Source organism: Rhyacophila brunnea, unplaced genomic scaffold (assembly GCF_057557595.1).
Source record: "Rhyacophila brunnea isolate RB1 unplaced genomic scaffold, BYU_Rbru_1.0 scaffold_6, whole genome shotgun sequence".
Classification (NCBI taxonomy): Eukaryota; Metazoa; Arthropoda; class Insecta; order Trichoptera; family Rhyacophilidae; genus Rhyacophila; species Rhyacophila brunnea.
The window spans coordinates 47,603,435-47,616,269 of record NW_028233276.1 but is presented as its reverse complement, the minus strand read 5'-3'; the positions used below and the strand labels follow the sequence as shown (position 1 = coordinate 47,616,269).

The following is a 12,835-nucleotide window of genomic DNA, read 5'->3' as shown; positions in this document are numbered from 1 at the left end:
GATTTTCAACACTATAATATATTAAATAAAAACATTTAGGTACAACTATTTTTTGAGTCTTGCAATTTTCGTTGACGTTTGAATCACGTTTGAATAATAACATTAACCGCCGTTGCCGTCAAACAAATTGGTCGATTGATAAAGTAAAGTTGTCTTGTTTTGTTTCGACTTTTATAGTTTTATTTTGGATTTAAAATTATTGGAAGACATTAATCTGGATTGAGGTAAACTGTTTTAGACATTTCTATGAGTGATGTGTTTCGTTTAAATGCACCTTAATATTATTTTATCTATGATAATGGTTTACCACATAGGTACGTAACTTGCCAATTCCTTCTCATCAACATTCGTCATTTTATTATAAAATTGTAGTAGTAGTGTTTTGTTTACTATTATATAAGCTTTATTTATTGGTTGCTAATGTATAATATGTAAACATCTTTTTGTTTTTATAGGTTGCTGCTCGAATATTGAATAACTCACGTGAAAATGGCTGCAATAGACCACGGTACTCCATTGAGGTCTGTTCTCAAATTGAACCATGCAGAAGTTGTAGAATTAGTGAAGGATGTTCCGCAGACAGAAAAAGAGGAAGTTCAATATTTTGTTTCGAAAATAATCAAACACGAAGCTTATGGAAATCCGTAAGTATTTTGTAAGAGTTGTGTGTACATACGAAAAGTTTTTGCAGTTGAATAATATTTTAGTTGGTAGCAGAGCAGTAACTGCCGATCGCATTGAATGTGGGTTAAAAATAAAAAATATCAACTTATGGCAGAAAATAATTTAACCTGTAGGTAGTTTTTTATTGTCATCTTTTTGAAAATTGCATTAGGAACTATAATGGTAACTACTGCTCAGAAAAGAAAGGCAAAGGTAAAGCAGCACAGAATGCAAGCGTTGAACGGGTGGCATTTTACAGACATTCCACAGTGTCACCAATTCTGACAAGCATTCGTTCCTATCATGCAGAGATTTGATTGTGGCGAAGAACTCAGGAAGGATTATTATCTCTTCTCTCCATTTGTCTGTCTCTAATTGGTGGACCGTAATTTTCTACAAAGCTATGCAAACAACAGAGACTTATGCTTCAATATTCATATGAAATGTGGTCTCATTGTTGTGAACTTGTGAAAATTAATTTGAACTCATTGTTGATAATTCTCATTTGCCACTTGAATTTCAACTTTCCTCTGGAGTATATTAAATTACGATTTCCTAGTTTCAATAGTACCTAGTTTTGTTTTTGTTTTCAGATATGAGTGGTCGGTGAATGATTTTGAGTTGGGTGTGGGCCTGGGCAAAGGAAAATTTGGCCGAGTGTTCTGCGCACGGGAGCGTCGTACTGGCCACCTAGTGGCCATCAAAACACTCTTCAAATCAGAGCTCGTCAAAAACCATGTGGAGCGGCAGGTCCTACGTGAGATTGAGATCCAGTCACATTTAAAGTAAGCGGATACTTACCTTTTATTAACTTTTCATGTAGTTCTCTCGCTACCGTTAAGAGTACTGGTTGGAGGGTGTTGTATCGTATGAATTTGACATCACGATTAAATTGGAATGATCCATACATTGTCTGCTTTAGGAATGTGTAATATACCTGTGTAGTATTTTAAACATAGTTCGGATTATCTGTGTTTTTTGTTTATCTGTGTCGCTATTCTCCCCATATATATCTCCCCACTCTTTGCCTGGACAATCGGGATGTGATAATATATTATAATAAATAAAATCATGGATTTTCAGACACCCGCATATTTTGAGCCTATACACGTGGTTCCACGATGAAAGAAAGATTTATATGGTATTAGAGTTTGCAGCGAACGGAGAATTATACAATTTTTTGAAAAAGGCACCAAATCACAGATTTTCTGACAAATCTTCGGCAAGATATACATATCAGGTAAAGAATCAGAGTTCTTTCATTTTACTTATTTTCATTTTATGGTGCTAGTCTCAACAGTCAACACCATAAAGATGACTCTTGATTAGGCAAATTTTGTTTAATTTTGATATGGCACTACTTTTATATATATTTGTCTTGACCAAGCGTGTTATAGCATTTGCGATGACTATTTTGTAATTATTGTTCTTTTTAACAACCTCAAGTAAGTATCTATTTGTAACACAAAAGCATAAACAAAATCGTCAACCATTTCCAGTCTTTGAATTGCATCGTTATTGATCTCACTCTCACTCTCAAATATTATATAATAACGCACTTTGAGGACCGGAGATTGCTGTAATTGTAATCTTCTTATGTAATTTCTTTATATTTATGTTATTTTACTCTCTATCTTGTTAGGATTAACTATATTATAATGTATATATGGAAACTTTGCTGGTTGCAATTAACTTTTTAATATTATATTTTAAAATTCTGTAATCAATATGTAACTGTTTGTTTTCCTTAATAAAATAAAATAAAAAAATAAATAAAATAAATTATATCAATAATTGTATTTATTGTCAATGTCAGATTGCGAGCGCCTTGGATTATTGCCACAAAAACAAAGTCATCCACCGAGATATCAAACCGGAGAACATTCTTGTAGCGGGCGATGGTTCCTTGAAATTAGCTGATTTTGGATGGTCAGTCCACGCACCATCCGACAGGTATGATTCTGTTTATTATCAGAAAAGTGGTCATTTTAACATGTCTCGATATTTTTTTTTTTCGACCATGTCCGATCCTAATAGGATCATATGGGTCTCCACAGAGTAGAGGTTTGTATTAACAGATTTTGTTTTTTTACGAGAAATGGATGTCAGCCACTTGCTCAACCTATTAGGTCAAGTTGCAACTGTTCCGTGAAAATTCAGAAGCTGCTGAACTTTTTTGATCCTTAAATGCAAAGTTTGCATTTGTATTTTATTTGTATGGTCACGACAATATGTACTACCAGCAGTCAATCCACGCATACAGGCTATTAATACTGTAATTTCAAGAAAATTAGTAGAATCAATAACATACTTTTCTTGTATGTTGTTTTCTTGTTCATTTTCACAATAATTATTTAAAAATTAAACCTAAAATTCCAGCATTTTCCATGTTGAGATTATGGGATCGAGAAACTGTGTAGACTTGTAAACCCAAGTCAGTCATATCAGTTTATTTTGTGAATATTTAATGGGAAAACTGTGAGGTATGGGGCACAATTACATCTACACAATAAATAATTTAGAATTTTACCAACTATCCCTTTCCACATTACATAGCTCCTTTTCTACCCCCACCCCAACACACAGTATTCAATAATTTCATTATAACATTACATAAACTGAAATCTAAACTTCAATACTCATATTTGACTGACTGATTGGCTAGTGGTGCAACACATCGCAATGACTGGTGGGTGAACATAACTACCAGACGTTTTGACGTATATAACTAAGTGATAAATATGTATATTGTCAATTCAGTTATCAAAACTATAGAGTTACCATTTTATCATGTTAGCGGTGATCTGCAGAATTAGAAATCCATCCGCTCTTTCATGTACATATCTATGCCCCCAATCTCCTCATCATTTACAATACACAGCAATATCAAATAGCAGTCATGATATTATGTTGGCTGTAGAATAGTTACTAATTTAGTTATATGTATCTTCGTCTAGACGCAAGACAGTGTGCGGCACCTTGGACTATCTACCACCGGAGATGGTCAACAGAAAAGTGTACGACTTAGGGGTGGACCAATGGTGCTTGGGAATTCTGGCTTACGAGTTCCTGGTCGGAAACCCTCCATTCGAGAGTGACACACCCAACCAAACCTATGACAAAATCGTAAGCATCAATATCGCGTACCCTGAATGGATTACACCGCTTGCCAAGGACTTTATTGCGAGGGTAATACAACAATTTATTCTTGATAAAAAAAATTTAATGGAAGTATAATATACTTCCTTTATTATACTTAAGTAATATGCTTGTTGAATTAATCGGTCGCAATTACCTATACTTTTCACTTATAAATCTGTAATCTTTGTTCAATTTATCGTCGCCATAGTACTTGTTTTCCGAATAGACCAATTGTCGATTGTTCAGGAAACGAAAAACAAAGTTCCCTGTCTTATATTTAAATATCAGTACATATATCAAGCACTCTGTCTCCTTTTTATGATTGCCACATTATCCAAGAAGAGATTTGATGAATAATATATTAGTATAATTCATTAAACTAAGAGAAAATACGTTTTATTTACAAGTAAGCAATGTGGATATACGGATCATTCTCAGCGCTGGCTCCGAAAAGTGGATATTCGGAACAAAACAAGGACATTCGGAATGTAAGACCGTAGCGTATCGTTGCATGGACCACGGTATACCGTGTGGTCAAAAAGGACAAACTAAAAAACTTAATATATATTTACACAAATTTTAATAAATTTACTGATAGGTACATGATTTTTTGTAAATAGGTGATCAAGTTGTATCAATGATCGTTTTTATCTAATTTCATAGGTAAATATAAAATATGCCATTCACCATTTTCTGTTTACAAAATTGGGAATCAACATAAAATTATATATCTAATTATAGTTATAAAAAAACTGTATCCATAGATTTACGTAATAATAATGTAGGTAGTAAAATTTTCCTAATTTCTATATTAAAACGGTGGCAATGATATTTTTATTGTTCACAAATAATGCTTCATTATGGATTTTAATCGAACTTGATACAATTAAACTTATTACAAACCATATATTGCATATTAGGTATTATGTTTTATTGGCATGGAACAAAAAATAGGGGCATGTGTTATTTAATAACCATTGATTGAGAATATTCTATCCTGAGTATAATATTATTATATAAAATAGTTCACTCACGAAACCAGAATTAACCTTAATAGATCGTACATTAACTAAAATATCTATTGGATAGCCAATAGTATTATAATTATACTTAATGAAAATACAATCAAATGTACTGTAATTCAATGGAAATCCACCAAAAAAAAATAGGTATAAACATACATCTTATTAATAAATGAGATTAAATATTCGCGTACATTTTAGCATGAATAGATAAAAAGTAAATTAAAAACAGAAAAAGTTTTGATTATAGACATTAATAATAATTATTTTTTAATACCGTAGTTACCGAGTCACACTGTACAATTCGTATGACCGTTGGGATATTATCTCTGTTTCTCAGTACAAAATACAGTAATTTAGGTTAAAATACTTACTTCCATAACTCTGCTGTAAGTTCAGAGCGAAATGGTGATGTACCAGCCAAGATTGATAACTTTAAATTTGATAAATTTACTATTTAAACGATAGAAACTTAAAATAACACAATAGTAGTCAAAATCGCGCGCTTTGAAAGACGAAAAACAGACATCAGTCACATATGAAGTGAGCAACATTAGAAGTAGACAGCGCTATATGAAAGCGATATGCGAGAGTGAGACCGAGCTATTCTATTTGACATTCGGAAAATAAGCACAAAGCAATCGTTGCGAAACATGGCATATTCGGAGTTTTTAAAAAAATATCTCTGTTTCTACATGAAAATATACAATTTTTATAAATGATTTCGGTGTAGTTAGACAAAAGAAATATAACTGCATTAAAATGTCGATTTTGACAAAAATGGATATTCGGAAAACAAGTTGAGATCCCCGGGGTTCCAGCGGCTAGCTCAGGTGTCCATCGAACCCCGGATTCACAAAGAAATACGATAGTATATTTGAGGGTGGAATTAAATAAAACCACGTCTGTCTCGAGTAACTTGGTAATCCTTATATTTTACACTTTCTTTACATGTTTAGGTTTTGCAATTAGTTACGCAGGTCCGTATATGTCGGAAAGGGGATGCTTACTAATTTTTTTTTCTTTTTAAATTTTGCGTACCGACGCCGTCCAGCAAAAAGGACTCTCGTGATTGGCCAAATTTTATCGCGTGATCTTTGATTCGGCGAATCACGAGCCTGACCCTGGCGCCGGCGCGCGAGGATTTCACGCACAATGCGCGGCAAAATTTATTATATTTAAATACTTATATTTAGTCTTAAAATTATCGCTTTCATCCATCATCATTTTTACTTTTCAAATTAAAAAAAATACTTACGTGGTTGAGCAAGGAATCAGATTAGATGTTTTATGAAGCCGTTTCTAGAGGTCAGGGTTACGTTTCGACTTAAGCTACTAAATGATTATTTTACACCGGGAGAAGCCCGCCTGTAACAGGGGTGTATCAAAGTACTATAGCGACGTTATGTTAAGTGCAAAATTGGTAGCTTCAAGATAGGTAGTGATATGTAAGGGTTTATGTTGGGAGTTTATTTATAATTCAGGGAAATTAAATATTACGTAGGTATATTTCGCTTTTCAATTTCAATTTCAATTTTAATTTATTTTACATATTGTGGACATTACAAATTATAAGTTTAAGACGTTCACAACATGACATTTAGAAACAAAGAAATATTATTAAAACAGTATTATGTAATACTGTAATTATGCAATATTAAGTTATTCTACAGTATAAATGTGTAAATACAAAAAATATGAAGTATATAGGTACAAGGAAGTACACCGGATGAGTAAGCAGACCCTATTTTAAGAATTTATAAAATAACGTCCACCTATATTAATTCTCACGTAGATGGAATATATCAACATCCGAAGCAATTTGGTTGAACAGAGTTATTGCCCTCCCAATTGGCATCACCAATGGCAGGTTAGTTCTGCTCCTCGGAAGAAAAAACAACTGATGCTCCCGATTACTAAGATAGTTATCAAGGACACACAAGTCAATATTACCAAGAATGGCAGAGTTCTCATTCACACCACGTATTAGTCGAAAAAAATACGTGGCCAAATATTGATATCTTCTAGCACTTAAACTACAGTATGTAAGCATACCTAAGAGAAAGTCAGTTGGATAAAGCCACGGATAGTATCCATATAACCTCAAATAAAGGAGTCTCAAAAATTTCTTTTGAACTCGCTCCACCATAAGGTCATATTTCAACTGATGCGGGGCCCAAACAATCGACCCACTCTCAAGCCGGCTTCTCACTAAGGAATTATAAAGAATTTTTAATACAGTAACATCCGAAAAGACCCGGGAAGTACGCAAGACGAAGCCCAACATTTGTAGCGCCTTTTTACAAATGATAGCTATATGACCACTAAATGACAGCTTACTGTCAAACGTAATGCCAAGATCTCTTACAGATGGTATTCGCGAAAGAACTCTGCCATGCATCGAATATTGGAAAAATAATACTCGCGAGGCTCTGGTAAATGATAAAATAATGCATTTTTCAATATTGAAGTCCAGTTTGTTACGCCTGCCCCAATCTAATATATTGTCTATATCAAGTTGGAGTTGACGACAATCGTCCAAGGTGACAACTTCCATGAAGAGTTTCAGGTCATCAGCGAACAACAAAAACATAGCATTTTTAATGACCATTGCTATGTCATTTATAAAAATCGTAAACAGCAATGGCCCCAAGTTTGAGCCCTGAGGGACGCCAGAAAATGTATTGATCATCTGTGACTGATAGACGCCATACGATACATTCCTAAAATAGCTCCCGAATAGCTTCAGAAAACGATCGGACAATCCAATTAGTTGGAGTTTTTCCAACAGGATGTCATGATCGACTCTGTCAAACGCTTTTGAGAAGTCATTGTAGGAACAGTCAACCTGATGGCCTCTATCTAGTGTTGACGACACATAATCTACAAATACCATCAGGTTAGTTTCCGTTGATCGGCCAACTCTAAATCCATGCTGCTCATTCATTATAAATGACTCAATTTTTGGATAAATCATGTTATGCATGATCATCTCAAGAACTTTTGCGGGTGCCGAGAGAACAGCCACCGGCCTGTAGTTCTCCACTGATGACTCGGTACCACTCTTATGGATTGGAGTAACCTTTGACATCTTCCACAATTCGGGAAAGATACCCGTCTCCATCACAAGATTAAATATATATGAAAGCGGGCCTTTGACAAAGTCAATACACCCCTTTAAAAAAAAATTTGGGAGATTATCCGGTCCTAAAGATCGTGTGTTCTTTAGCTTTTTAATAAACCTAAACACAATGGCAACATCAATCGGAAGGATATCAATAGATTGGGCACCGCGTGATGGTTTTCTTGACGTTGAGGCAACATCCAGATTCGGACTACTACTTGCGTAGACAGACCTAAAGTGACCGACAAATGCCTCTGCCACTCCAGATCCGGTCACCTCTTCGCCTTTCCAACTCATTGAATTGGCAAACCCACCATCCCTTCTAAAAGATTTAACATAGTCCCAAAACGATTTAGAATTTTCGCGGATGCAATTTTCTACCGTTTCTATATGCGCTCGATAGGCCAGTCGAACAGCTTGCCGCACTCTTGAGCGATAAAGACTAAACATTTCATAGTCTTGCTGAATATGCTTAGTCTTCCAAGTTCTATGGTAATAATGTTTGACCTTAATGTCCCCTACAATTTCCCGAGAAAACCACCTCGGGTATCGCCTTCCACCACGACATGGCGACTTCCTTGTAAAACACTGGTCAAAAATATTATAAATAATGTTGTAAAAGTGCTGTACTGCGTCATTTACGTCACAAATTTCATACAACTCACTCCAATCTACCTCACCCATTAATGAGTAAAGTAAATCGAAGTTTCCCCCTTCAAACTTCCACCCCCTCTGCAGATTTATTCTGTGTGAGGGAATGTTAGTCCTCTGAATGAGAGTTGGACGAAACTCGTGTAAGTGTCGTTTTAAGACAAGTAACAATAATTAATTATTATCAACAATCTTTTTACGTTCACGTACACTTTGGCGCGAAAAGGTGGCAAATTGTATCCAGATACGATGGTCAAGGTTTGAGGGTAGGTTCCCGACTGGCCGTCCGCCCAGACATAATTAACGGTATTTTTATTGTTTGTTTCGCTGTACACCCTAGCATTGACTCATTTACTGTTACAAAATATATTATTATCTTCGTAACTCTGTCGATTGCAGGATTTTTGATGGAGATTTAGGCATTGTGATATTTGGTATCAGTAGGTATACAATTTTGTGGACTTTTTCATTTGGCCAACCACTGCAGTTTCTTTTCTTAGTTTACAGGAAGAAATAATTTAATGATTCAAAATCTTCTAATGAAAAAAAAGCACTTTATGCACAAGTTACCCATACATAAACCTGAGTTTCTTAACATTTTTGACCTTTCTTAACCTTTTTAAAAGTCATAAGGTCATGCATGTGGATAGAAGAATTCATACATGCCTCATGATTGTGGAAAGAACATCAAAGCAGCATTTAGACTAAGCGAGCGAATGTTTGTTCTTCCCCCACTCCAGGGAAATTCTCTTGACATAAACGCTTTTTATCGAGTGAGCGAGCATTCTTTTGAATTCTACGGAGATTCGCTGCATCTAGCTAGAATGCTCTAAGAATGCTCGTACGTTTGATCTAGAGCGAGAGCACAATTGCGTCGAGCATTCTTTCCTGTTCTGTCGCGCTCGCTGACTGATCAGTTTCATCAATTCTTCGCTAGCTGAACATAATATTATAGTGTGACTTTTTAACCAGTGCGCCCGGAAGTTGCGTAGTCCGTTGAAACTAAAGATGAAAGAAAGACAATTTTAATGTTTTGAATTTTTATTTACTGAGTATTATGGAATTCTAAATTTTCAAACTCTTGCAATCTTTTTTTTCGTGACGTGTTACACACAACGCCTTGCACCACGCGCATAAGTAAAGCGGTCGGACTCTACATATACGATTACTAAATAATATTGTATCACTTTTGCGTATTGTTGCCAACCAAAAACACAACCAAGTCGTGCGCTAGCGAACAAACAAATGTGATAGTTTAAACCAAACGAACAAAAACAGAAAGAGAGCCGAGCATTCGCTCGCAGTGTTCCATATTCTAGGTCTTTTAGTACTTGTTTTGTGGATTTTGTTAACTAGGCATTTACACCAGGTGAGCAGGAACAGAATGTTCTAATTCTCGCTCTATGTTCTCGTTTTTTGGTCTAAATGCACCTTAATATGCGATCAAATCAATATGTACGCCACTAAGAACTGCATGAGAATAATCATTTATGAATTTTTTAAATCCATTATTTTCAGCTTCTGCAATTCCAAAGCAGCAAAAGAATGTCACTCAAGGACGCGATGAGACACAAGTGGATCCGACAATACATGTGAATTGCCAACAACACACAAATTATGTCAAAAGCCTTTTCGTGTTTGACAATTTATTGACCTCTGTCTGTTCTTTTAGATTCATGTGGTGAGATTTATAATTCTAGCCCTGAATTTCAATTGTATTTGTGTATTTAATACAGTATTAATATGAGAATGGAAGTGACATTAAAAATAAACATAGATTTTTAAATTTGTGACGGTTTTATAATAACATGTATTTATTATAAATAAAAAAAACATATATATTTTTTTTTTACATAATACAGTAGAACCTCGATTATCTGGACTAATTGGGGATGAAGATAGTCTGGATAAGGAAAAATCCGGATAATCGAAAAAAAATCATAATTGACAGGGAAAGACAAGTATATTCACGTAGATTTTTGGGTTTCCACTGTGTGTCCTTCTTTCTTTACTCGACGTTTCGGGCTCGTTGCAGAGGCCATTATCAAGAGATGATATGTTTTATGATGGAAATATAGTGTAAGTATATGAATGTAAACGTGTGAGTGAACCCGAGAGAGCATACTGACTTAAATATTACATGATGTCAGCAATTGCTGAGCACTCGATGGATACAGGACATACATTATATTCCAATTCAGATCCTGAAGGTATATCCTAGAGAACTTGCAGGATCTGGTCTTACTTAGTCGTATTTGCCCAGTGGTTACACGGTGTAACCATGCATACTTTATGACATAAGAACTTTTATTGAATCATATTTACTTTATAATATTATAACTACATAATATAAACAATACTTAGAAAGAATTACCAGACATTTTTGGTGTATTAAATATAGTGTAAACTCTGCTTGAAATCTCTTCATGTAACAGCACTAAAAATATCTAATATCGGTATATTCATTTAGGTAGAAATCTGTTGTATCCGTTTTTAGATTGTGAACTTTATTTTTAATACATAGAGGACTGTATTGTTTGTCATTATAAAAATGTGGCAGCACAAAAATAATAGCGGGTGGTTTCACTGAGAAACCACTAAGCAGCAAAGGGTTGTTATCATTTTCCATGTATTATATTAGCTTATTAGCGTTATTGTAATTTTATGTATCTATATTATAAATGAAAACTATTAAAACAAAATTTGAACGTTTTATTGTCCATTTAAATCAAGGATGTTGAAGAAAAACCAACGAGGATGGAGAACCTTTCATATAAATGTAATATGAAAGTGATACCAACAAAATGATACTAAAAATATTTATCATTATTTGGATTGTTGAACAGTATTATTTAATAATTAATGCTAATGGTCAAATTTTCTGAACACAGTCGGAAGCCAACAGCGGTGGAGTGAGGTTGTACAACTTCGCTTGAGTACTCGGGTCGCTATTCGCCTGGTTACTCGCGAACGGTTATAAATACGGGATACAACAAAAATAATATTGTTTGTAAATGAATTTGACAATAAACTCAACATGTGTGGTCCCATGTGATTTTGACAATCAGTGCCAGTGCTTGAGAAAAAGTGAAAAATATTTATTGTTGCACAGATAGTGCACTTTGTGCGGGGAGTGCGTCAAACGCTGTGAAGCGAGGGGTTGTCCACACTGTTTTTTGTTCACACTGTTGCGCGAATTCCAAGACCGCGTGAACGGCAAAAGCAATAAAATGGAAAACACCACGATGGAAGTGAATGAAACCAAAAAAACGAAGAAGAAAAGAAACGATGATGAAGAGGAAGTGGTTGGAGAAAAAGAAGAAGAATGGCAGACGGTGACCTCTGGAAAAAAACCCAGAAGAGACTCTGGGGTCACTCCAAAGGGAAACCAAAACATCGTCATGATAGCGACGGGAAGTAAAATTCCATTAAAATTGAAAATAGCGCAGATGCTGCATAAGGCAGGAGTAAAAGTACAGAAAATTTACAATACAAATTTAAAGACGTACATCCAAGTAGAAGATGAAAAAGAAGCAGATAAAGTGAAACAAGCTGGAGAACTCAAAGATCTCGGTTTTGTGACCAAAGAGAATGACTCCTGCTCTTATGGAGTAATAAGAAAAGTCGATATTGATATGGACCTCCAAGAACTGCAAATGGAAATCAAAAGTGATGCAAAAGTAATCAACCTTAAGAGGTTGACAAGAAAAGGTGATACAGGAGAGCTGACAAAGACCTCGTCAGTCAGTATTAAATTTGGGGAGAAAATATTGCCGAGAACAATTTACATATATGGAGTCTCTTTTGCTGTAGAACCGTATGTATTCAGGGTTATGCAATGCTACAAATGCTGGCGATATGGGCATATCGCGAACAATTGCGGACGTACAGTAGAAACGTGCCCTAAGTGTGGTGAAAACCACAAAACCTGCGAAAAAAATGAGGAAATTACGTGCATCAATTGCAAAGGTAACCACGCGGCAAACAGCCAAAAATGCCCAAAGTGGCAAGAGGAAAAGAATTGCAAAGAAGCAATGAAAAAAATGAACATACCTTTCAAGGAAGCAAAAAAAAATATGTTAAATAATAGCTATGCTGACATATTAAAACAAAAAAAAATCGTAGGAAGAGATGAAAGCGAAACAATTCAAAAAACTAAGGAAAACAAAAAGAAAGAAGAAGCGGTGGTAGAAGCTTCAGGCTCAACAATAATATCTACAGGTAGCAGCGTAAA

General features: G+C 35.0%; 1 protein-coding gene across 1 annotated transcript; it reads left to right on the top strand.

Moving 5' to 3' along the window:
- Nucleotides 1-85: 85 nt before the first annotated feature.
- LOC147065754 (aurora kinase B-like) lies at nucleotides 86-11,245 on the top strand. The gene is made up of 7 exons (XM_085957080.1): nucleotides 86-224; nucleotides 456-644; nucleotides 1,257-1,448; nucleotides 1,747-1,903; nucleotides 2,480-2,616; nucleotides 3,621-3,852; nucleotides 10,120-11,245. Exons 2-7 carry the CDS (start codon nucleotides 490-492, stop codon nucleotides 10,195-10,197), a joined length of 951 nt encoding a protein of 316 aa, XP_085813206.1. The 5' UTR covers nucleotides 86-224; nucleotides 456-489; the 3' UTR covers nucleotides 10,198-11,245.
- The last annotated feature ends 1,590 nt before the right edge of the window (nucleotides 11,246-12,835 follow it).

Bases quoted from the DNA above. Each gene is read 5' to 3' on its own strand.
- LOC147065754 (XM_085957080.1), top strand. From the start codon at position 490: ATGGCTGCAATAGACCACGGTACTCCATTGAGGTCTGTTCTCAAATTG. The intron at 1,449-1,746 runs GTAAGCGGATAC...ATGGATTTTCAG, and splicing joins GAGATCCAGTCACATTTAAA to ACACCCGCATATTTTGAGCC. The intron at 3,853-10,119 runs GTAATACAACAA...CATTATTTTCAG, and splicing joins CCAAGGACTTTATTGCGAGG to CTTCTGCAATTCCAAAGCAG.